Genomic DNA, 26,216 nt, shown 5'->3' on the forward strand with positions numbered 1-26,216 from the left:
AGTTTTAAAGATTTCCTCAAGCTGCTATCTGCACAATGTCCAGGTGCACAACTGTGATTGCATAGGGCATGCCAAGGTGTCTAAATCATGAGTTTTTTGTGACAATAAAGCTCGAAGAGTCAAGCGGTTGAGTGATTTTTCTGTGGTAATGTGCAGGATAGCATTCTGTTGTTGTTTTCTGACGTCTTTCACTTTTAAGAGTAACACAAGAGGGATGAATCCCCAAAGCATTATTAAAAAAACACAGGAGTGTGAGGGGAGCACTAAGAAAGAACTTTGCTAACTGGTTTTTGACTATGTTATTTTCTCTGTTGGGAAAATAAACTAATCAGTAGCAGCTAGATGTGCTGCTCCTCCATGTTTTTAAATTATGAGCAGGCACTAATGATTAGATTTATTAAAATATTAATGCAATTACTAGCTGCAGCTTTTTTTTTCCCCAGAGGAAAATAACCTGTCACTTCTTTATTAAACACTTTTTCTTGCTGTGATCCTCTATATTATCATAATTTGCTTTGAGGCTTTTATGTTGCAGTTCTTACCAGCAAACTGGTATTTCAAGAATCCGGAAATACATTTTATTTAAAAGTAAACTGATGATTGAAATTTCATTTTATCCTACTTTATTCTTTTCCACGGGAGAAGGCACTGCAGTGCTATAAAATACTGAGAAATACAATTGTAACCTCCATCTCGGTTTTGTCGCAGCAGAAACGTGTCGGTGGCTACGAGCTTACTCCTGGCAGTGATAAATACGTGCGTGAGATTCCTGGATGTTTGCTGCCACTGAAGCAGTTCCGAAACGCGGCCGGGCGGAGCAGGATGCTCTCCAGGATATCCAGCCGGGACGGAGCTCGACTCGATGGTTCGGCGCGGGCGGCGGGGCGCTCTGGGCGGCCGCGCCGCTCTCTATGGTGCGATGGGAGGAGCGGCGGGGCACGGCGGGCGGCTCCGGCCCGGCGGTCCTGGAGCCTTCGGCGAGCACCATGTCGGCTTCAAAAGGTGAGGGCGGCCGGCGGGTGCCGCGGCTCCCGGTGGGCCGCACGGCCGGAGAACAGGGACAATTCCCACCCGTTTCCCCGAGAGGAAACGCGACCCGCGCGCAGACTCCCCCGGCCTCCCCCCTGCCAGAGGGAGTGGAACTGTCCTCCCCGCTGGGGGCTGTGGCACCGGCGCCGCCACCGCGGGAGCGAGGGGGAGGAAGGGGCTACGCGGGGCCGCGGGGTCGCGCTGGGGAGGGGCTCTCCCCGCCTGCTTTCCCGCCCTCCCGCTCTCCTTCTGCCGCCCGGGAGCTTCTCCGCGCGGTGTGGCACCGTTGCGTCCCCGGCGTGTGGGCGGCGGGTGCTCCCGGTATGGGGCTTGCCGGGTCCCCGGGACGCCTCAGCCACAGTCGCCTCTTCCCCGCCGCCAGTTCCCCTCTGGGAGCGTCCGACCGTGGCGCAGCATCTCTGGGGCTTATCCCGGGCCGCAGGCGGTCAGTGCACAGGGACATCTCCTGCGCCCACCCTGTGGGCGCCGCAGGTGTCCCTGAAAACGCCGCCGCAGCCAGGTGCCTATTGGAGTGTGTTTAGGTTGGACATTAGGAGGAATTTCTTCACAGAACGGGTGATTAGTTGCTGGAATGGACTGCCCAGGAAGGTGATGGAGTCACCATCCCTGCAGGTGTTTAAGGAAAGACTGGAACGTGGCACGGTGTAGTTGATTTGGTGGTGTTTCTTCATAGGTCATACTCGATGACACCAGAGGTCTTTTCCAACCTAATTGATTCCCTGATTCTCAGTGACTCTGTGTACAAGGAGGCCAGAGCCCACACGTTCCCGAAGTCAGAACGTCGGGCAAGCCAGGAGGGCTTAAATCCACCAGGAAGGCACCAGCTGCCCCTCTTCCAGCTCCCCCATGGAGGGCCTTGCCCAGGGCTCCCCAGCTCCCGGCAGCGGCTGGGCAGGGCCGAGGGGCCTGGAAGGGTGAGGGGCAGGAGGCTCCCAGCTGTGGGTGCCAGGCGCCTGCCACCCCGGATAACCTGGCAAGCAGCAGGCTCAGCTCCATGCCAGCCTTGGCCTGGGGCTGCCTTCCAGGAACCCTGGTGGAGCCCTTGGATGAGTCGTGGAGATGTGTGGGAGGCCCACACTTGTATCCTGAGGCTTTTGGCCTGTCTGGTCCCTTTTTGCCAGGAATAATTTCATCCAGGTGGGGTTTACTGGGAAAAAACAAAAGCCTCTTCCGACTCTTCTTTTCTTTAGGTGGGTGTAAATTCAGATTTATCAGCAGAAGTTAATGGTGCCCCAGCTGTGCTATCTTCTGTTCCCCTCACTGCACTGGTACTGATGCAGACATCTGAGCCAGGCTGAAGAAATATCCAGGCTGAAAAGAATTAAAAATACCTTTTTACATAATGTTGGAACTATCTAGTCTAGATACTAGACTTGTTATGCCTTACTGCGTTTGGTTTACCCAAGTTTCCAAACCATTGCCAAATTGTTTTTTTTTTCTTTTTTTTTCTTTTTTTTTTTTTGAGAGTAGTTAATAGAGGCAAGGATCAAGTTTATCTCTAGTTTGGTGGTGCATAGGCTTAAAATCTTTGTGTGTCAAATCTCACCATTAATGTAATTTCTATCAGCACTGAAATATCATTAGAAGATATATTTTTGTAAAACCAGATGGGGTTAATTGTATTTCCTGGTTGTTATGCCCTTGAATTCCCTCCCCACAATCCAAATTTAATTTAAAAATGGGTTACATCTTGTAAGTCTTTTCTAAGCATTGTTAGTCCAAAAACTAATTGGCTCTACCTTTTAAAAGTGGTTACTGACGTGGGTAAGATTTTTATCTATAAGGAAGCAGCTAATTTAAATGATTGCAGCGGCAGGAGGTATTAACTGTACCTTGCAGAAATGTTATGCAATTGAAGACATCTCTGGCTTGAACGAAACATGAACCAAAACATTGGTCACCCTGGATTCAGCAACTCATTCCTTTATTAAATGAGCAAAGTTATTGCAAAATTACTTATCCTGTATCTTGTTCCCTAATCAGCAGAGGGACACAAAGACCTATTAAAACACATTTCTTTAGTATATTTAGAACATGACAGTGGCCCCAAGGTTGCTGTTGGATGACCAATACCCACCAGAGAGATGCCCAACATAACAATCTACCACTTTGAAAAATGATTTTATAGAAGCTGCACGTTTGCTGATGTCTCGTGTTGGGTCTTGCCTTTGTGCAGAGAAATCCCACTTGGAGTTGTGTGCTGTTCTCTTTGCTGGTTCAGATGCAGGCTTAGGCATTCCCTGGCCTGGGAATGCACTGGAGTGGCTTGATGGAACAGTCAGGCCTTAGAGGAGTGCGGATGGATGGAAAACTACCTTGTGCCAAGAGACCTTGGACAGGCTAACTCCTAAGATTTACAGGGTAGTAGTTGGTCCAGGTCAAAACTGATACAGGTGTTGCTACTGTTGTAGGAGTATAGCATAGTATATAGGGGAAGACAGAGGGTATAATACAAATTATACACAGTCCTTGTGTGGTTTAATTTACTGGAAGAGCCTTAACCTTTGACCTTTCTACAGGGAATTTTTCAAGAAAGCCCTTTGGGTGAAGTCCCATCACCATTTAAAGCAAAATCTTTTACTTCCTTAGGTGGAAAATAGAGCTGAAGGAAATGCTGCCTTATTTATTAAGATTTGCTAGATTCCTCTGCAGATACTGAACTTTCCCTCTCTTTTTGATTTCGCTAGTCAGCCAATGCTCTTTGTGTCAGAGTTCAGTATATGATATGAAGAGGATCAGCTGACATTTCAGAGCGAGCGCCTACTGTGAGCTGATAAACAGGAAAGCACAGAAAGACTTTTTGATTGTTATTAGATAAGTATTAATGTATGATTAGTTTTTTTCTAGAATGAAGGATGATTACAGGGGCAAGAGAACATCTTATTTTCAAACACTTGGAGTTCCTGTACAAGCTTCTTCTGTAAAGCTTCTTCTTCCTGTACAAGCTTCTTCTTCTACAAGCTTCTGTAAAATTTAACCAAAACCTTTTTTATAGGAAGTGTTTCCTAACATTATAATTATTGTCTGCTGATGCAGTGGTGTTTGATACATCCCTCCAGCTGGAGAACACACTGTTTCATTTCTTAAATTGAAATGGGGATCACGCTGAGTTGTCTCCTCTGTTTTGTTTCAGAAAATGTCAGCTTACTGTTCAAGCTGTACTGCCTGACAGTGATGACCCTGGTTGCTGCCACGTACACAGTGGCACTGCGGTACACCAGGACAGTGGAGACAGAACTCTACTTTTCAACGACAGCTGTGTGTGTTGCAGAAGTTATCAAGTTGGTCCTGAGCGTGGGCATCCTGGCTAAGTAAGTGTGGGAGTGCTGATCAGTGTTTTGAAAACCAGTCCTTGCTTCTAACCTCACATTCTCAGGTACTGAAGTGCAGGTATGTTTGAGAATGTGGCTGGGTAATCGTGCTGTGGAAGGGTAATTTTAGAGTGGGTTAGAGCTTGTGAGTCCTCATCAAGTGAAACTGCTTTGTATACAACACAATGTTTAGGTGTGTCCTTTCTACGTATTTTCTATTTTTGTATGCTTTGGAATCACAGTTCAGAGTGTCAGCATGGATTATCCATGATGTTTTGGGTCTTTAAAATGTAGTTGAATGTAGTTGGTGTAGTTGAAAGTTGGACTTTCATCATCTGCTGTGAGCCATCATCTGCTGAATTACATAAAATTCTAATATTCCTACTAATAAATTTTCCCAAACAATGTTACAGACAGACATTTTGCTGTCTCTCATAATCTGCAAACCAATGCTAAAAGACTGTGATCAAAAAATATTAGTTTTTGTAATCCCGGACTGCTGCTAAGAACCAGAATTTTAGTCCATGCATGAACATCTCAAGTAGGGAGGCTATCAGTCTGCTGCCTTTTCTCTCAGCTTCCCTGTGCTACATCCTTCCTAGGAAGAGTCTTTATATTCTGGACTTTTCCAAAGCCCAGTTCATGCAGCTGTGATTGATGTTTCTCTTTGTGGCTTGTGGTATATCAGAAGGCTGGCTGTTATGTGCTAGAGAATCATGGAGTCACATGGTGTATATCAGATTTTCATCAGTTCTTTTCCTCTTAACATACAAATGGCATTTTACTTGCTTCAAAAGTGAGAAAATATTTGAATTTCGTAAGGCAACTGTGACAAATTGCACAGTTTTTTTTTTACCTTTCATTAAATGGAATGTATTAGAGAAGGCAGGTATGACCAGGAATTTCTGGTTTTCTTTCCATGCACCGTGGGCTTCTCACTCTGTCAGGACAAAATGCTGTCAGAAATGACTCTGCTGCCACATGGTTCTGCTGTGATTCTCACTGTTGTGACCAATGAGGATCCCACTGGCTCTCTGGAGGCTAGCAATCCATGCTTCCCAGCAGTGAGGAACCTCTGGGTAGCCTCACCTGCATGTGTAATTTGTCAAAATTTGTGCATCTGGGGCCCAGGCTGTTTATAGTACACCTAGTGCAGCAGCAGCATTTCCTATGGTTCTTTCTCATTTATTGACACCTGAGCCTTGTTTACCAGTTAAAATGGGATGAATCAGATTCACTGAGCTGATTTGGAGGTTATAATGTCTATTCTGATCTGGTCAGCTGGTGGGGTTTTTCTGTCCACAGCTGAGGGAGAGATGGGCACCAGCAGACATTCCATCGGCCATGCTCACCTCCCCTTGGTAGCATGTCTGGCATGCTGGTGGGTCCAAAAGTTGCCAACTTTCTAGGAACCTCCCATTTCAGATTACTTATGGATATGCTGAACAGCCTCAGTTCCAGCCTAGCTTCTTTCTGTGTCTCCTTTACAGCTTCCTTTAGTTTTAAATCTGATTTGTCTCAGCCAAGGCAAGGTGCCTTTGTAGTTCAGTAACCAGTCAGAAGACAGAGTACCATCTGTATTTACTGTACAGCTGTAAACATTTGTGTGGTACCTTTTCTTTTTTGAATGAGACAGTGTTGGTAGCTGCAGTATACAGGATACTAGAGTGCAACACTCCCACTGTTCCAACTGCCAAATTTGTTTTCTTGCACATTATTACATGATGCCTTCACTGTTTACTCTTAAGGCGTCTCCTGGAGGGCTCATTGAATGGATGAATGCCAAAGAACTGTCTTTCAGAAGAGAACTTATGATAATTTAAGCTGTGTTAATTGTTAACTCAAGTGTACTCTCCATTTCTCATGCTTATTTAAAGTCCTGTTCACCATCTGGTAATAGCATTTGCTATATTCTTAGCTGGTACATAACTACTTAGCAATGGATGAAGGAAAGCAGAGCTGTTTTGCAAACTCTAGTTTTAACTTCAGCTTTTCTAGCAAATGTGTTTTTCTGTTGCATAACTGATAGTTATTAGTATCTCTCACTTGTTCATACCTAGGAATTGGCTTTGTCAATGGGGTAATGAATTTGTGAGAGGGGAAATGGCTTTAAAGTGAAAGAAAATAGATATTAGGAATAAATTCTTTAGTGTAAGGGTGGTGAATCTCTGGAATAGGCTGCCCAGAAATGTGGTGGATGCCCACATCCCTGGAAATGTTCAAGACCAGGCTAGATGGGGCTTGGAGCAACTGGTCTAATGGAAAGTGTCCCTGCCCATGGCAGAAAGGTTGGAACAAGATGGTCTTACGGTCTCTCCCAACCCGAACCATTCTACAGAGAAAATTGATTATGTTTTAAAATTCAAACCTAGATTAACATCAAGAGAGCTGAATTCAAACAAGATAATTTTTTATTTTCTAATTTGATCTTGCAGAGTGCCTCTTTGGGCACCTAATTTTGCATTATCTGCTGTATATGGAGGTTTCCCTTAAGTTATATTTTGGTCATATACAGCATTCAATTTACAGTTTGAGATTCTTGGTAAGTGCATGCTTCAGAAAGCACATCCACTGCACAGATGAACTATTAGATAGTTAATCTTCTTGTTCTCAAAAACTAAAGGGAAGATGGTGATTATTAGACACTTACTATTCTTCGTTGCTGAAATTTGGTTCTAGAAGTCAAAGTAGACAGAAGCTACTGTTGTTCCTGTGACTTTAAAAATGTGATCAGCAAATTCACTGAGCATGGTCTGGAATAGAAGTAGGTATAGTTTAAATATTATTTTCTTGTTTTACAGCCCACCTTAGTATCAATGAATAGAAGTTATTGCTGTGTGGTATTTTTTTTACTTCTTATTTTCATGGAGTAGAACTGTGTGCTAAATATATTTTATTTTCAGTTGGACATTAGAGATAGAAGCTGTACTTGGGTATTACCCAGTTTTCTTGTACATCTTATCTGCCAGTCCTAGACAATGTAATATACATTCAGAAATAGAACATACCAACAAAATTTGCCCATAATATCAATGATTCCTAACATTTTATACAGTTCTGTATCTAGTGCAGTTAACCATGGTGAGCTGTAGCATGAACTTTTTCCCTTTCTTGTATTGCAAGCTTCACTTTTTGCTGCTTGTCCATGGATTTTCTTGTTGTGGTTGTTCCCTTTGGCCAGACATACCTGGGGTTTTTTGTGAGTATGATGGAAAACACAAAAAGAATCTTTCTGTTATGGAAAAATACAACAATAATCCCTTGCAGCTGCCTGTATAAAGACTGCGTTCCCTACAGAGGAAAAAAAAAAAAACAAGAAAAGGAGCTATATGCTTGGTGCAAGTAGGGAGGGAGACAAGGGGAGAAATTTGGATGGCAGGATCATGAGAGGGTAAAGTCTGAATCTTTGGAGAGGAAATGTTTAACAGCTGGAGTCAGGGGTTGATCAGGAAAGGAAAGTATGCTGAAACAATGTGGTTAAAGCTATTTATTCATACAAGTGTGCAGTAGAACCACAAGGAGTGTTAAATTTAAGAGGAGTACAGTTTGCAAGTTGCCAGGCCTGTGGGAGGGGGCAGGAATGATTTTGGATGTTGGTATTTGTCAGCACTAAGTAAGAGAACATTGGAAAGGGGGGCTGTGGGAGAACTGGGAAGAGGATTGGAGCAGCAGCAACCAGTAAGCAGCAAATGCCAGATTGATGTACAAGTGATAAAGGAGAACCGGTAATGCAGAGGGCGACTGTGAGAAGCTGCAAACTGCAAAAGCAGCCAGCAGCAGCACATTCTTCCCCATTGTCTGCTCTGTCACACGCTGTAATTACTTGAAGGAGAGGTGTGAAATTCAAAGACAGGGATAGGCAACGGGGAGTCCCCACAGACCTGCCAGACCCTCTTCATATGCGTGCTGGTGCTGGTCCAGCATCTCTGACAGCACAAGTGAGACTGACAACCCATGGCTGGCTGAGGAATGAGTGGTTTTTCTAGGTAACTAGTGTGCAAGGGTACAATCCTTTTTTGACTGCACTGTAAGGCCAAATTTAAAGGGGAAAATCATGGGCATGTAACATCACACACAAGCATTAAGATCCAGTAGAAAAGGGGAGATGTGAACCACGGCCTTCTGTTCCACTGCCTGTATTGTTCCACTGCCTGTATTGACACACTGCTACACATTAATGCATCTAACTTCCTGATTCCAGAATGTCTCTCTCACCTTTGAGACTTTCTACTTGTTGAAAACCTCACTTGTTTTTTGCCAGTTAACCTTTTCTTTCTTATACGAGCAGAAAATACAACTGATTGTGGAGGACAAATTTTCATCCCTCCCAAGGGATTCTTTGATTTGATTTCTGTTTTAAAGTACCAGTTTAGGAATGCCCTCTGTTATGCTAACATTTTATTTTGCAGAGAAACTGGAAGTCTGACAAGGTTAATGACATCTTTAAAAGAAAATGTATTTGGAAGCCCTAAAGAATTGCTGAAGTTAAGTGTTCCATCTGTGGTGTATGCTCTCCAAAACAATATGGCATTCGTGGCTCTTAGCAACTTGGATGCTGCAGTCTACCAGGTAATGCAGGTTTCTGTCAGGAACAGATCTGGAAATATATTTCTCATGCATATGTGTCAGGTATCTGCCTGGCACACAGCACTCTCTTCAGCCTCAGTGTTAAAAGCTAAACTGTGCTTTGTTCTAATCAGAGCATACATTCTGCTGCAGAGCTCTGGCTTTCTCAGCTAAGCCACTTACTGCTAGAATCACTTCAAATTCACTTTGTTGTAGCTGGCGATGGATCTGTAGGAAATCAATGAATATAAAAATCTGTCATTCTGTAGCTGAATTTTCTATTTTTTTTTTCTTGTTTTGGAGGAGTTTATAAAACCATGTCCTCTACACTGCATTCCCATCTTTTTTAGGTGACATACCAATTGAAGATCCCTTGTACAGCTTTATGTACGGTCCTGATGCTGAACCGTACCCTTAGTAAGTTGCAGTGGTTCTCTGTCTTCATGCTGTGTGTTGGTGTTACCCTTGTACAGTGGGAGCCTGCTCAGGCTACAAAAGTACAGGTAAGAGTTAATATTTTGCCTCTTCAGATAAAGAGTAAATGATCCTTGATCTTTGGCTTTCACCTTATTGTGTACCAGTTCGGGAAGTACTGCTTATGATACTGCTCCAGTCTCACTTGTTGGAAAAGCAACTGATTGCAGCAATTAGTATAAATTACCACAGCCATCATAAACAGTCTAATGCACCATCCGAGGAGTGTCTGAGTAGTAGATTGTTTTCAGAAGTTGGCCTTAAGTAGCACTGTAATTGTTGGAACAGAAAACTTGGAATCAAAGCACTGGGAGGAATTAGGAATGAAACTCCCGTGCAGAGTGGGTATGTAATTTAAACACCCTTCAGAGGCGCTGACCTAATACCCTTGTAGGGAGAGACAAGTGTCTTCTGTTTCCTAGGTCATAGCTGCTGCCCAGCTTCGTTAGTGGGAAAGGTAGGTCATGCCTCTGGGAGTACTGGCCACAGCCAAGTCGACAGTGCCTCTGAGCACTGTGAGAGTACCCACAGAAAGTGAAACACCACACGGCTACACTGAGCTGATCTGAGAGACTGCCCTACAGCAGCACGTGGTACTGCAGTGAAATGCTAATTTTTGCTCTGCTTAATGAAGTAGCTCTGTGCCGTGGTTTTGGCTGGGATAGAATTAAATTCTTCCTAGTAGCTGGTTCAGCACTGTGTTTTGGATTTGGTATGGGAACAATGCTGGTAACACTAGTGTTTCAGTTGTGGCTCAGTAGTGCTTAACCATGAGTCCAGGGCTTTTCAGTGTCTCCTGCTCTGCCAGTGAGAAAGAGCACAAGAAACCAGGAGGGAGCATGGCCAGGACAGCTGACCTGAACTGGCCAAAGAGATATTCCATATCATAGTACATTACACCCAGTATGGAAAATCAGGGAATTTGGCCAGAAGAGGCTGATTGCTGCTACAGGATGGGCTGGGCATCCGCCAGCAGGTGATGATCGATTATCTTGTGCATCACTTAGTTTTCTTGGGTTTTATATCTCTCTCTCCTTTTGTTATTTGTATTAGAATTATTAGTAATTTTTATTTTGATTTAGTTATTCAACTGTGCTTGTATCAACCCATGCATGAAGTTTACGTTTTGTTTTCAGTTCTGTCCACTGTGGGGCTTGGGGAGAATGAGTGAGGAGCTGGGTAGTGGTTACCTGCTGACTGAAGTCAAACCACAGCACTCTGGAATTGATTATTGTGAATGACTGAAGTGTTGTATCTTTTTTAAAAACAATGGTTGATGTTACAGGTGGAGCAGAACCCATGGCTAGGGTTTGGAGCAATTGCTGTGGCAGTGTTGTGTTCAGGATTTGCAGGTACAGTATTATTTCTGTACATGGGCTGCATCTAAAGGACTGGAGAACTCACAGTGTTTAAAACTCAACATTCTACACTTGTTAACTGTCTTCCTCTAATAGTTTATTCCCTCTGCCCATAATTATCTTCTACTTTTGTTAATTATGGCAGAATCATAACATGATTACTCCCATTGTAAAGCAAATAATAGGAGCACGTACCATTGGTTTTACATGATGCAACATAGAGGGCTGGTTTGCAAGTGGAAGTGTCTTTCAAATACTGTGAATAAGACTGTAGGGAGCAGCAGAATGACTCACTCTGTACATTTAATTAATGTACATCAATTTTATAAAGTTTACTTTGCAGTGAATAGCTCCCCGTTGGTGATCACATTAAATACTTCTTTTTTTTTTTTACAAGGGGAACTGAGCTCCTTGCTCAGTTCTTGTACCAGCTCAGCCCTGAAATACACATTGACATAGTTCTGTAAGTGGAAAATCTGACTGGGATATAGAGGAAGGCAGAGAGGTAGATTAGTAGCAGGAAGCCTGGACAAACTCAGGGAAGGATTTTTGGTTTTGTTTATTTTTGCTTTATTCTACAACCAGTGTCTCCCCTCAGTGTAGTTTTTTCCTCTGGCTTCTGGAGAAGGACACCAGAACTTTAGGACTAATGAACTGGTGCTCAGAAATAAAGAAAAGCAAATTACTTGTTAATTTGAAATTTTGCTCACAGGGGCATATTCTCCTGACTGTAAACTGGATTCTTCTCCCTCCTCTGTAAGAAACAAGGTACTGTTACCCACCTCTAGTACTGTAAAATCGTGGAAGAATAATCTTGTGCTGTGCATAGATGCTCATTACTCATGGAAAAAGTGTTCTGGTGGGTAGAGAAGGAAAGGAGGAGAGTGTCATTCTTGTTTGGTGTTGTTTCAGTGAAATGGGCACTTTGAAGCAGAAATACTAAATAAAACTGTGTGGAGCTCAGTCAGCTATTCCTGGAAGGTTGTGAATTTCCTCATTTAAATAGATGTTCCCAAGGCACTAGACAAAATACAGCCTTCAGAGTCTCCTAAAACTCCTGCTTTCTCCAATAATATGGGTCAACAGCTGTACTTCCAAAGAGCTGAAAAATTCAGAGCACTGACAGGCTGGTTCAGACAGCTTGAGACACTCAGGGCTTTCTTCTCCTGCAAAAGGATTGCAGCTTAGGCTTCCTTGTTGACAGCTGAAGCTCTGGGGCAGCTGGGAGGGACTGTGTGTTTCATCCACAGAGCTCCTTGTGCCCTTGGGGCTTTACATATTGAAAGTATGGATTCTATTCAAATTCTCTTCCTGTTCTTCCTTCCCACGCTCACATGAAGCAGTTGTTTTGCCATTAGACCTCCAGTTTCGGGACTGACCATATTTTACAGTGTGTTTTATTAGTCCAGCAAAATGAAAAAAAGGTTGTATATTTTTGTCACGAAGTGATGAAAAAGTTTTTTCTTCAAACTGCTGATCCTGTCATAATTTCCAAGTACATGGGGCCCTGGCAATGCTTTTAAAAGCATTGGAGGGATAATTTAAGGACAGATCCTTTGTGACTTAAGACAGCTCTGAGGAGAACTGTGTTCTCCTAATTCTCCTAATGTTCTCCTGTGTTCTCCTAGTTCTCCTAATCAGTCCCCATTCTTTCCTTTGTCTTGCCTAGTGGATCTGTGGATTGTATATTCACAAATCTAGAAGCATAGTTTTATTGATTTGCCTACTGTTTTCTCCATTTATAACATTTACAAGTATGGCTCATACTCAAGCCAAATTTCTGTTATGTTGATTACACCTTGTTGTGCTCTGTGGGTCTTCTCAGGGGGCACAAATCTCAAGGGAATTCTAAGTTATTTTAAAGGCTGCAGTCATTAACAATACTAGTTTGTTGTTTACACTTCAAAAATTTATATTCTTATATAAAGAATATAAATATATATTCTCATATTTCCTTGGGTTTATAATTATTTGAACCCCTGAAATATAAATCTGCTTTCTTATGTATACACCATAAATACTCACTGTATTCTATTGAACTATAAACTGCATTTTTCATTAATAAAAGACTAGCAAGGCCTTCCTTGAAGCTAACTTGGGGATTTTAGAGGGTGAGGGGGTAGAGTGTGCCTAGGGCTTCTAACACACGGGTCTTTGTGCCACCTTTGTTGGTTCCATATTATTTTTTCATATTGTGTGAAGGATCATGTGTGATATTAATCACCAATACACTTCTAGTCAATAGGGCTCTCACTGGAAGGTCGAGGAAGCCGCTGGTAAGAGTCCTTCAAACTACTCTCTTTGTTTTGGAATGTGGAGGAAATTCTAGAGCTTGGCAGAGTCTGATGGGTGAGCATTGGTTAAAAAGGCAGGTGGTGAAGGCCTTGCCAAATGTCTGCCTTTTAGCCTGACAAATGCCTCCCAACTAGTATCATGAAGTAAATTTGGGGAGTTTCAGTAATGCAAAGCATAAAAATAATGCTCTTCAATGTGGTATTGAGAACTAGAGCTTTATATTAAAACGAATTCCACTTCCTCAAAACCAACCTGTAGTTTCAATTGGCAAAAGGCCTCGGTTTTGATTTGCTCTTATAATCAATCCACTGAAGCTGTGGTTTCAGAATGGGCTGCTCTGCCAAGTGCTCTGGCAGCACAAAGCTCCTCAGGAGTTTTCAGTTTCAGTACTGAGGTAATATAGATCCTCCCTTCCTTCCTTACCACCCGAGAAAAATCGGATGAAAATCAGTCTAAAACTAAAATCAACATAAAATTATTTTTCCTGGAGGCTATGGATTGAGAAAGGGTAGAGATAGGAAAGAGTAAATTAGCTGAATTTAGGCCCAGACTTGACCGATGGTTTAGGGCTAAAGGTTTGAACTGCACTTAATAGCCTAATTGAAACAATTTAACAAAAGATTCTATGAGACAACAGTAACTCCTTAGATGGCTAAGGTAGTTACAAATGCGAAGTACTTGAGAATGTAAGAGAGAAATAGTCATAGTCCCTTTCCTGTAGCACGTTCATGCTCACACAGACTTAAAGGAGTTTGTACAGAGTGGAAAATGCCCCTCGAGTTCGGTGAAGCACTCCCTTGGGATGCCTTTTCATCTCAGTCGGACAAGGGCTGAGCCTTGAGGAGTGGGGGCACTAACCCTGGATCCATCATTGGTGATCAGCAGTGGTCTTCCGAGGATGTGAACTTGAGACTCTGTTGGCTCTAAGAGGTTGACTAGTTTTAAAATGCAATAAACCATGAATCATTCTTCTCACTGAAATATTTTTTGTTTTGTTTTGTTTTTTTTCCCAGGAGTTTATTTTGAAAAGGTGTTAAAAAGTTCAGATACTTCCTTGTGGGTGAGGAACATTCAGCTGTACTTATCTGGGATTGTGGTCAATTTATTTGTTGTATACATGTCAGATGGAGCCAAAGTTCTTGAGAAAGGGTTTTTCTATGGCTACACATATTACGTCTGGTTTGTCATCTGTAAGTATCTTGTGGTGTTAGTCTTTTGACATTGTTTTTCTTTAAAAATGATACAGCTGATTTCAGGAAGCTGTGAATTCAGTCTGACATACTCTCAACTGTGTTTTGAGGGATTTTATTTAAAGTATCATTTTCCTGGAAGTTGTTCACTTACTCAATTTAAAATTGTGCTGAAACAGTGGCCTAAATAATTGAACTAGCAAATAGATAATCTTTAAATGAGTTATTTACTGGATACCACGTAGACATCCCATTCCACTAAATGATCTGTTAAATCACTAATTAGTACAATGTAGCCCAAAGTGGGAGCACACTGGTGGAGTAAAATGCATCATTTCCAGAGTAACCTACAGCATCTGTACTTACGGTAACACCTTATCTGTTTCCCAGTTCTGGCCAGCGTGGGTGGCATCTACACCTCGGTGGTTGTTAAGTACACAGATAACATCATGAAAGGCTTTTCTGCAGCGGCGGCCATTGTTCTGTCTACTGTGGCATCAGTCATCCTCTTTGGCCTCCAGATAAGTAAGTGCCTTTTTGCCTTTGATTTGATGGCTGTGCATGTTTCCTGCCTGCCCAGCCTGCTGCACACAGCTCATACCAAAGCCATCGTTTATATGCCCCCTCTCATTTTTTCTTGTTTTAGCTTCAAGAATTCTCCAGGACTACTGGAGTCTAATGCACTAATGCACTGTCGGTCCCTGTTGTGGTGTACAAAGGTGCCTGATGACTCTGTGTTTTCAAAGGCATCAATGCTTTGTTCTTTCAGAGGCCTTTACAACTTCAAACAGAAAGAACCCTTCTGGTTTAAACAGCTTTATTTTCAGGCACCACTTCCTGATGCAGTTTAGTGTTTGATACAGCTGTTTACCTTGGACTGCTGTTGATGGGTTATTATTTCTTGTTGGGTTTAGTACAGCCAGTGCCAAATTAATTCCTCAGCTATTTCTTCAAGGGCTCTACACATCCCTGATGAGTTACACCCACTACTGCATTAACTTTTACTTTCCTCATCTGCTGTGGACACCATCATGTGAGAAAGTCAAAGAGCAGCTGGGGTTGTGACTGACTGATGTGGTAAATCTTTGAGAGGAAACAGCAGATGGCTCTGGGCTGTTCTTACAACTAGAGAGGATTTTCTCCCCAGTCAAGTTTGTCTGATACTGTGCCCAGTACACCTGCTCAGTCCTTCACTGTTTAGTTGTGGATAGTTTCCCACCTTAATCCAAAGGTGGTGTGGGAAAATGGTGGGAAAATTAGTTTTTTGATGTAGTATTAGCGAGACAAAACTTAAGGAAAGTTTGCATAATGAGAAAATAATAAAAAACCAATTTGTTTGGCTCCAAAAGAGCACCATAAAGCAAGGGATAAAAAAAATTTTAAAACTTACTTAGGCAGTGTTTTCTTGACAGTCGACAAATATCAAACCTGGACTAATGAGCCTTCTGTGAAAGCTTCATTAACAGACATGGGAAGGCAAAAAAGGTGTTATCAGAGGCTACTTTATCATACCCACTGGCTTTTTATTATTAAATTTATTGTAATGCAAGCCTGTACAGATGGTACCTGGGACTGTAGGAGATGCTTCACTCTTGCTTTTATGACCACCACATTCTTGCTGATGAGACCAACTGGCACCGTGTGGGATTGTAAACACTCAAGAGCTCCCAGTGACAGAGGATGAAGCTAAATGCTGTTGACTTATCAATAGCTTGCTGTCTTGTTTAGTTTTGGGTAACTTTAATACTGTCACTCAAATATCATAACTTACAGGGCTTGCTGAAGGTTTCTTATGTGAATGTATTTATTTAAACTATTTTGTCTCCTTTCAGCTGTTACCTTCTTCCTGGGTGCTCTCCTGGTGTGTATTTCTATTTACCTCTATGGATTACCTCGACAAGACACCACTAAAATCCAGCCCTCAGAAACTAAGAGCTCAAAAGAGAGACTTGCTACTGTGTGATGTCATCCATAAAACTGGACAGATGGACAAGAGACAAACCAGACTTTTTTTTAAAAAAAACTGCATTTGTTTTTCAAAATTAGCCTTAAGCTAGTCATGAAATGGTTTAAGTGGGATAGACTAAAACCAGAAGTTAGTTCTGTTTTACTTGTGGAGTTTCCAGTGGCTGACACTGAGGCAACACTGCAGCTGAGGAGATGGCTGGGTATTTTATGGAAGGTATTCTTCATTCCCATCGACAGTGAAGAGTCGCATTTAGAAAGAAAACGCTATGAAGGAACTGATCACTCAATTGTATATAATGTATATAATGCAGGGAAATTCTTTGTGTATTTGATAAACTGTCTTGCTCTTTGAGGGCAGAAATGCCTGAAAGCTTCATAAAAAAAAAACTATTAAAAAAAACCCAACTAGTGCCTGAATTTTCTCTTAAAATACTTGGCAATTACAGTTTGATTAATGACAGGAAGAGTCTCTCTTCTAAGGCAGTAAGAATGAGACGATGCAACTCTACAGGTAATACCCATGCTTTGAGCATCACCTACCTCAGAGTGATGAAAGGTAGCCCTTGCTGTTTGGTTTAAAAAGTGAGATGAAAGACTGAAACTGGGAATTTCCTCTTACTCTTTAAATGTTTTTTTTTTAATATCAGCTGTAGGTGGTAAAGGGATCCTCTATGCATAGTACAGGGGAAGGTTTGTATTTATTCCTGGCCCTGTGGCTTAAGTGTGAGTCAACACCAAGTTTCTGTCTAGAAGATCTTTTGTACCTCTCTGTGCATACAGATGTGGGAAAAGGGTTCCTGTAACATATGTTAGCCTTTAATTTATCAGTACACCAGCCATGTAATATGAACCTCCTTCCTCATCTTCTGAGGCCTTACTTCAGATATTTCAACTCTACATTGAGGGAAAACTGACCCTGGTGCATTTGGGCAACTTGTTGACATTCACAGTGGAGTTGAAATGTGACCAATTTCATGCTCTTGGCTACATGTCTTTGGACATGAATGAAGCAGCTGGGTTTTAATTGAAAGTGGGGCATGTTAAAGACAGCAGGAACACACATACCTAAATTCTCTTCCTGGGGGAGAGGTTAGTCCCCTCTAGCTTTTGCCAATGGTTCCACCACAGTGATGCCCTTGAGAGTCAAGGCTTTCAATGGTGGGAGGTATTGCCAGGCACCTGCAGGACCTCATCTGCTGCTCCACCTCTCTACAGCAGCATGAGGCTCAAGGGTGCCAAGCAGCACCTGCCACGTCTGCCTGTGTGCACAGTGGTGTGGGAACACTGCGTTTCCTTCTCCACCAGCTGGGCATCAGTCTCTTCTCACTGGCCATCAGTCACTGGGACAGAGGAAGGGCTGAGGAGCAGGGTGTGACAGCCAGCAGTTGGGCTTGGCTGAGGTTCCTGAAGGGGGCATGCAGCACAAAAGCCAATAAATGGTTTGTTACAAAAGTCAGAGCACCTGGAGCTGTTGTGCCATTAGGCCTTGGTAGACAGTGGCGACGGCAGGAGTAGAGAACTTTGCTTAGGGCAGCAGAGTTAACACCACTTCCCTCTACCAAAAGGATGTGATATTTACATAGCAAATACACAGCAATGCTCTTTTATGGGAAATTCTAGGTAGAGTAGTGTCTTAAGCACACTGCTGCCACCAAAGGCCTGAAGAAAATGATCGTGACAGCCTCACGCCCTGCAAATGGCTGTGCCACACCTGCTCTTAGGCAGCTGGTAGGATGGAGAACACAAACCTCCCAGCGCTGATGGGAGTTTCCAGTCTGCTGCAGCAGTGACACACAGGAGAGGATTCATATAATTGTGGAAAAAAATAAGTTTACTAAGAGATTGACGTTGGATACTTTGTTACATTTGAGTTACAGGTGTAATGCCAAGAAGTTTCATTCCGTTGGCTAGAACTGAGCGTGCAGCATGGAAGAGACAGAGCCGTGCCTGCAAAACAAGTAAAAAAAAAGTCATTTTAGGGTAGTGCTAGAGAACAGGGAGTGGTTCTTGGGACAGCAGTTAGACTCAGAGGTGAGAACACCGAGTGCAGCCTGTCCCTGAGCAGTCTCAGCCCCCACTGGGACTCAGTACTCAGGTTCTGTACATCCAAGGAACACACCAGTGTTGCCAGAATTCACACCAGCTGTTGGCAGCCCATCGCACTGTCAACAGAGGGACACTTTGTCAAACAAAGGAAGGTGGAGAGGAATGTCCAGCCCAGCCCTCGGGGTAGAGCAAGCACAGATGCCTGAACAAGAGTGGAATGACTAAAAGATGAAAATCTTTCATGCACCAGGGGCTAGTACAGCCTGAGGATACCGCTGGAGTTCCTCCCCTCGCTGTGCCTGGGTGACAGGCTGTCAAGCAGCTCTGGCCTGCTTTGAAAATTTCACTCTCCCTTCTCAATGTCTTGGCTGTTACACAGCTGGCTGTTTGGGAAGGGGTCTATCGAGCTTGTGCCAAAAATCATAGCTCTTGAAAGCTGTCACACTGCAAGATACTTAGGAATATTTTTATTTACATGATAAGGAACTGAAATTTCCCTTGAAGTTTGACACAGTCTATCTTCAAAGGCACAAATGCCTACGGTATCTAAGCTCACAGACTTCAGCTCCACCAATTCCACTGAATGATTTCCCTCCACAGCACAGCTCAACACTTAAATATGATTTCCTACAAAAAAATCAAATAGGTAACTCCTTTTGAAATGGATGAAAGAAAATAAGAGAGGTGGTATAATTAAAGTATAATTTACCGAGTCATTAGGGGGTCAAACATTGCCTGGGAGATTAGTAAAAAGCATTTGCATTTATTTGGAATGGTACATTAACAGTTGTCAGCCTATGTGCTTTAGCTAGAAAGGCAGTACCGACAGCTTGGGATATATTCGTGGCAAGAGGGAGGAGACAAGATTCAGTTCTCTCCTAATTCTTTATCTTCCCACATAACCACTAAAGGAAACCATCAAAAATCAACGAGCAAGTTAAATGCTCAAATATTTACTCCTAAAACATTCAGAAGGACAGGTGAGAAGGTGTTTGACTGGGTTTGGAGCAGTTGTCCTTAGGGAGTATTGTGTTTTTGAAGGATCAAGCAGAGCAGCCCTTTCTGGAAGCCACAGCTGTGAACAGCAATCCCTGCTTTCCCAAAGCGGTGCCGCCCACGGGAGAGCCTGGCTGTCGGCTCCTCCGCCTGCGGGCTCGCATTCCCCCCAGTGGTGACACAGCTGGGCTGGCAAAGCCCTTATGGATGGATCCCTCCTTGGGGCCACCCTCCAGGCTCCAGCCCCGCCGTGCCGTACCTGTGCCACGTCGGGGGCGCTGCCTTTCACGGGAAGGGTTTTGTGTGCCACGGCTGCCAGGTGGCTGAAAGGGAAAACACGGGTGAACGGTGAGAACGAGTAAATCACTTGACAAAGGCAGCGCTGTGGGCTACGGAAAGCAGCAGAACTGGAAGAGCCACCCACAACTGCAGCATGCCACAGACTGGTTTCCAACAGCTTCACCTGGCTGAAGGAGGGCACGGCTTTCTGTAACCCGTGTGGTGTTGATGGCACACCCTGACAACTTAATTCTCCTAAAATAACCCCAAAATAAATTTCCCCGCTTCACATATACTCTCCCACTCCCTGCCCTCAATCCCCCCAAAAAACCCACAGAAGTCTCAAGACTGCTCTGAGAAGGTCCTTGAGAGCCTACCCTATTATTCCCAAGATGCATGATTCTTTACAGTTTTCCTTAACTTGTTAAAGCCTTCCCATACACAGGCTCTACAGCTTCCTCCACCAAGCCTACCTACACCAGCATTTCATGGTGTTGTATCAGATGCACAGTATGACTCACACTAATAACAAGTTTTGTTCATGGGCTGAGATAGTGGTTAAAAGCAGTTTAGACAAAACTTCCTAGCTGAAATGTTGATATTGAAAGGATGTTATCAGCTAAAATCTCCTTAAGACATCATTAGTCCAGCATGATTTTGGGTTCAGATACCAGGTTTCAGCCAAATTATTACCTTCTTCTTGAAAGCTGTTAAGTTTCTTCTAAGGCTCCAGCCTTAATCTCTACTATTTATTACATTATTTGCCATCCTACTTTATATATTTCCTGCTTCAGGGAAACTGCCCCACAGATTTGCATCTTCCCACTATTTTTACTCTTCAAAGCAGTGCAGATGTGAGGCCTGCAGAGCCAGCTCAGGAAAGCCTGTCCTCACTGGAGACACCGCCACTATCAGCAAACACCTTACCTCAGTGTGAGGAGGTAGCTGACAATGTGCTTGGGTTGCAGATCCTGAGAAGATCTATACAGGACCTCGTCATACCTGTGACGGAAGGGAAGGATTGTTCGGTGCTGAAGTAGTACAAGGTGTACTCAGAAGGCTCATCAGACTTGCTTAAGCCAGAACAAGCACACAACCACAGCTGTAGAATTAGCAAAACTAATCTTCTGAAGCAGACCTAAGCCATGTCATTAGCACACAACTGCTTATTCCTTCCTTATTCACTTACTATTGAAGGAGATTGCTTCTGCTCCTCATTATGCGGACAGCTCAGAGAGGCAGGTTATAGCAAAGAGAACACAAGAGCTGTATTTGCTCCTGGAACATTATGTCTGGTTTTACAACTGAACACTAATTGTATGTTACTAGGAGTAAAAAATGTGTTAAATAAGGAAGGAAGTCAAATTAGTCCCTTAAAGGACATTGCCTTCAGTAAATGCAGTTTAGAATTTTAAGCCGATAAAAGGAATCTTGCAACATTAGAAAAAGACAAATCCTGGAATAGAGAATCACACAGAATGGGATAAGTTGAAAGGGAGCAATGGGTGATCTGGCCCAACCTCTCAGCTCAAGCAGGTTCATCCTACACAACTTACACAATACGTTCAACTTTGTAAGACAGTATTAAAGAGGGTAGTACAGACAGTCATGAGAGCTATGTTTTTCTTCATGTGTTCTGCTGTCCTTTTCCACAGCCTGCAAAAAGGTACCAACACCTCCAGGGCTGAAGAGATTTCAGTTTCAAAGTGGGAACTGGACTTGCTGATCTGTGCTCAGCTCCCAGGCCCATCCCTGACAGCATGTCCAAGCTGAACTGTTGTGGAATTTTCCTCTCTTGAAGACAAGCTACAGAACTGGGGAGCACACTGTGACAGCGACAGCTCAGCAGTCAGGTAAGAGTATAAAAAAAATCCCAAGAAACAACTCACATGTTTTCTGTGAAATACAATGGCACTGCATAAATAAGACACTACTGGTCTTGCTGAGAGCTGGCTGGTCCTGCTGTTGCTCCTGAGAGCATGCAGCAAACCATGGACTGCAGGCAGACCTCTGGAGGCTATTACAGTAACAGCAGGGCTCCACAGCCCACATGTGCAGGTTTTAGAAGCCCTAATTTTAAACAGATGGCCTCAGGAAGATCTTAGTATGGTCAAAAGAATTAACTTGCTGGCACTGCATAGTGTGCAATGCAGTATATAGGAATTCCCACTAGGGATTCTGAAAGCTTTGGTCACTTCTGATTCCATCACAGGCTGCACAACACTGACAACTCCCTTGTCTCCATAGTTCAATTACACATCTATGAAATAATGAAAACAGCAACTGCTCAACTTTAAGACTGAATAATGAACACTACTGCTATTAACAGGTATTAAAAAGTTGTGCATGTACAGTAGCTCTGAAGGATGCTGAGCTCCCAAATATGCATGCACATACTCCATTTACACCTCATTGCCTCTTTCTCACATGACAAAAACAGAATATGAGGGACCAAGCAAATCTGCAGCTAATATTTATACAGAGTTGAGCACACTTTTGTGAAGACAGGAAATAATTAGGAGGCCCAGCTACACAGAATATGTCCTAAATACTGCTTTCTCCATCTCATGGCTTGTAAAGCCACGAACATTTCAAGTATTGAAATCCAAGAGGCACAAAAGGCAAGTCATTGCCTCAAACAAGCATTTTTTCTTCCAATCATGCAGTCTGTGCCCTCTCAATAGGTCAGCGGCATATCCAGATATTTATTTTAAGGGAAATGGTACTTGGAAAGAAAACTAGACAAACCTGAGAAGATGCTGAAGAACAGAGATGGCATCTGGCTCTTGTAAACACGCCACATTTACATCAGTTAGCTCTGCATTCCCATGCATCTGTTCTAAACTAAAACATAAGAATGGAAAACAAATGTTGGATGAAAACCACCTCTTAGCAATGCTGAGCAAAAAACCCAGTAATCTGTTTTTAAGAAAACAGGGTAGGCTCTACTCAAGCTGAATGGAACAGTGAGACAGACTAGATGACTTCAACTGAAGATTAAAAAAAAAAAATAAAAAAATTGTGCTGGCCATTCAGTTGTCAACAGGATTAGATATATGCATGGACAACAGGTCCAGAAGCTAAAAGGACTAGGGAGGTAGTCCCCCACTAATGGTACTCTAGAACCACCAATACCTACAGGACAATGGAGTACTAGAGGAACAGACCAGAGAAAGGATCAGGCTTGCACATTCTCCCTGAACACCATGTCCTGCTACCACTGCCTCACAACATCAGGCTGCTTCATACCTTTGGCCTCATTCAGGATGGAATCTTACATGAAAACACATATTGAGGTCTGCTCTGGCAGTTCAGTAAAATTGAAAAATCTGTTTAAACTGGACTCTTCTGAAACTCTTTAAAAAAATAATTAAACATGTCAGGTGTTTGACCTGAGTCAACAGGAAGGGATCTCCTTTAAGTCTTGGCTATCAATAGTGGGAAATAACAATGTTAAAAATAATCCATTAGTTACTGTGGTAGCCAAAACATCCAAGTTCTGTGATGTGGTATGTTTTACAAGTATGGGCATGTTGGCTTTTACATCAGTGTCCTTAGTTCTAGGCAACCATTCCTCATCGGTGACACCAACCACAGAGAAGCTAATCATAGAGCTGAGAAACTACACGAACACTTAGTTCAGTTCCACGGAAATTAAGTAGAAAATTAATTTTAATTGGCCTGATCTTCTGGGAAGTATCAACGATTTCCATCTTAAACTCACACTTCTGCTGAAAAAGAGAACGTGTCATATTTAAGGGGTTAGCACTACTACTTAGCAAAGCAGTAAGTTAATAAGGTTAAAATTCATGTCAGACTGTGCTGTGCAGAAATGCACCTCTTACCTATGGAGTCTGGCATGGGTGTACTGCAAGAACACACCTGTGTCTCCCCGACTTTGGAGAGCTCGATCCCAGCTAAACTGGTAATCAGATGACAGAAGGCCCCGGAAGTCCTGGAACAATAAATTCATGTCACCCTGACATGACTCTCCATCTCAATTTGTAACTTCTCACAGACAATGCAGACACGTCATGAGGCAGCTCAGACTCACCTGAATTATGAGTGCTGCAAGACCAACCTTCTCTGCTGTCTCCATAGGATCTTCCATCTCTTTGGTTGCTGAAGAGAAAGAAAAACATTGTTAAGCCTGCAGCGCCAAAATGACTATCATGCTCATACCTGGAGATGTCAATAAAAGAGCAGATCTTCCATAACTATAAAGTAGCAATATGGAAATTGTCAGGATGCATGCACTGAGTCCAGGATATAAATCTCTGTTAAAAGCTGAAAACAATTGTTTCATATGGGCTTTTTCCCACTTCCTCTCATATGTGTAGCACAGATTTTGAGGTGAGAAGGGTTCATTACAAGAGGCTATGCAGGCTACACTGAATTCCTTTCCACAATTCTGACAGCCAATCTCCTAGATCAGGGAAATGCAGATTTTGTTGTAAAACTGATAAAAGCTCCAAGTGATACACAACACACAAAAAAAAAAGAAAAAGTTGTTCCAATGGCTAATGGACATTTGGATGTACATTTATGGAGTATTCACACCATCCACCGGAAGTATCTGAACTGGGAGAATCACAGAATCCTTTGGGTTGGAAGGGACATTTAAAAATCACACAGTCCAAACCCACTGCCACATGCAGGGACACCACCTCCTTGTCCATTTTACAAGGAAAATCATCCATTTTAAAAAAGCTGAGGAGGAGAAGCAATGCAGATGCATACTACAGCTGATCAAATCACTGACTCAATCCAGCGCCTAACTCCAGAGAGCACAAGAGGGGGCAGCATTTCACTGGGAACTGCTTGGATCTGTAGTGCACCAGGAAGAAGCGATCCTGGAGCCACAGTCCGAGTGAGGCGTAGGCAATCACCCCCCTTCAGCACAACCTGGAGCAGAGCAGTGACCTCCAGGGCACTCGGGAACAGCCACGAGGCTGGCAGGGTGACAAGGCAGCAGTGGCAGGCAAGCAAGGGTCACTCTTGCCAGAGAAAACTGTCAGTTATAAATCCTTTGGATGAAATCTGACTGATCCCTGAACTCCAGCCCCAAATCTACTAATGAATAGTTTGTCCCTCCAGAAAAAAAACAACTGCTGTCCCTGAAAGGCAGGTACTTCCTCCCAGTGCATGATTAAATCATTTCACTGAATGCTAGAATCTGCAAATCTGCAATTTAGGGGAGTCCACAGAGTCACAAAGAACTATTGTAATGTTGTTTATATTATGAGAATTACAAAAAGAAAAAAAAAAAGGGCAAGTTACTGTGATTAGGGCAATCCAGAGAGAAGTGAAGGGTGGAAAAGAAGACACAATGTGATCAACACAGAACATCAAAAGAAGCTAATAAGACCTGAAATAGCTAACTTTTTGTGGAAGTCATGTTTTCTAACATTCTTGAGCGAACTTCATTTAAAACATCTTCCAGAAAAATTACTTCTCCTCTCCGAGTCTTCATGCCTTGAACTAGACCAAAAGACACATGCTGGCACCTGTGTTAAGAAGCAGCAGGACCAAAATTATATTTCAATTGAGGGAAACGTTTGCAGTGTTTTTTCAGAGCTGGATTCTCTATCAGGAAACAGCAATAACAACTGAATAAATAACACTCCAACATAGGAAGGTTGGTGATATAATCAGTAACTCATTTCAGCAACCAAGCTCCATATTATTATATAATGAGAAAATAATGATCAGAGTTATGATAGCCTGGTCATTTGTGTGCTTTCAGGAATCTCTTGCTACTAGCTTTAGTACAGAGGCCTCAATGCAATAATTTGCAATAAATTGAGGAGAGGCAAGATGCAGACAGATCAAATTACTGTGGCAACAGAGATCTCTTAATATAATTAGAAAAGGAGGCATAATAATTCTATTGTGGCCACATTAAACTAAAAGTATAATTAATCATTGCTAATAATAAAGTACTCCTTGTTTCTGCTCGTAATAATCCCAAGCATTATTCTTGATCCAGAATCTAAGGCAATTTTAGAACAACTTTAAGCACTGTGAAAGGAGGCAGGTTGGTATTCCTGAAGGCTAAAACCCTATATTTAACCACAAAAGACATGCAGTCTGGCAGAGAGCAATATGATTTAGTCTGGAGATCCATTACTGACCTTTGCTCAGATTGCTAACAAGATGGGTAATTACAGTGAATAACAGCAGGGATACACTTCCCTGCAATAGATACTCCAAGCCTGAAGCATGATTCAAACTCAGCTTCTGATCTCTGCTAAAATAAAATACTTCAGGAGGTAATAATTTAATATGTGACCACACAATATCCCAGAAGCTATGCCACAAAGTCTCTTTAAAATTGTTTCCCTTTTTCACATCAGGCAGTTATGAAAAACCTGTTAAATGAGAGGCAGGGCTGTTTTTCACATCCCAAACACATGGCAATAATGCCATTCACAAATAAATCAGACCAGCAGGAGTGAACACACAGAATGAAAAGGCTGCTGATAAGGACCTGAGGCCCACATTGCACACAATTCTGAGGGCTTGTTTCTCTGTTGGACGAGTACTACTTGGGTCCTACAGACCAAATGTCTGCTTGTACCCAGGAGTCCATTACCTGCATACCAGCAACAGATCTTGTAGCTTAGTTTCATCTAAAATGCCTACATGATGTGTGCTACAGCATGGTGGTGGATGGACAGTGT

The 26,216-nt window shown here is 42.8% G+C and overlaps 2 protein-coding genes across 2 annotated transcripts in view; one reads left to right on the forward strand and one right to left on the reverse strand.

The window, feature by feature from the left end:
- Positions 1-773: 773 nt before the first annotated feature.
- Positions 774-16,207, forward strand: SLC35A1 (solute carrier family 35 member A1). The gene is made up of 8 exons (XM_062488659.1): positions 774-1,002; positions 4,184-4,361; positions 8,771-8,930; positions 9,278-9,430; positions 10,687-10,753; positions 14,068-14,244; positions 14,635-14,769; positions 16,077-16,207. Exons 1-8 carry the CDS (start codon positions 774-776, stop codon positions 16,205-16,207), a joined length of 1,230 nt encoding a protein of 409 aa, XP_062344643.1.
- A 1,818-nt stretch (positions 16,208-18,025) lies between these two features.
- RARS2 (arginyl-tRNA synthetase 2, mitochondrial) overlaps positions 18,026-26,216 on the reverse strand; it is a 28,646-nt gene continuing 20,455 nt past the window's right edge. Inside the window, exons 14-20 of the mRNA XM_062488660.1 lie at positions 24,916-25,040; positions 23,588-23,655; positions 23,379-23,488; positions 22,282-22,377; positions 20,461-20,535; positions 19,514-19,577; positions 18,026-18,159 (exon numbers count right to left, since the gene is read on the reverse strand). Of these exons, the coding sequence (XP_062344644.1) occupies positions 18,073-18,159; positions 19,514-19,577; positions 20,461-20,535; positions 22,282-22,377; positions 23,379-23,488; positions 23,588-23,655; positions 24,916-25,040 (625 nt within the window). The 3' untranslated portion in view covers positions 18,026-18,072. The remainder of the gene's footprint in view (positions 18,160-19,513; positions 19,578-20,460; positions 20,536-22,281; positions 22,378-23,378; positions 23,489-23,587; positions 23,656-24,915; positions 25,041-26,216) is intronic.

Source organism: Cinclus cinclus, chromosome 3 (assembly GCF_963662255.1).
Source record: "Cinclus cinclus chromosome 3, bCinCin1.1, whole genome shotgun sequence".
Classification (NCBI taxonomy): Eukaryota; Metazoa; Chordata; class Aves; order Passeriformes; family Cinclidae; genus Cinclus; species Cinclus cinclus.

What these genes read in the sequence shown, in the direction of transcription:
- SLC35A1 (XM_062488659.1), top strand. Translation starts at nt 774, where the DNA reads ATGTTTGCTGCCACTGAAGCAGTTCCGAAACGCGGCCGGGCGGAGCAG. An exon ending in TGGATGCTGCAGTCTACCAG is followed by an intron (nt 8,931 to 9,277) that starts GTAATGCAGGTT and finishes CATCTTTTTTAG; the next exon opens with GTGACATACCAATTGAAGAT. An exon ending in TTACGTCTGGTTTGTCATCT is followed by an intron (nt 14,245 to 14,634) that starts GTAAGTATCTTG and finishes TCTGTTTCCCAG; the next exon opens with TTCTGGCCAGCGTGGGTGGC.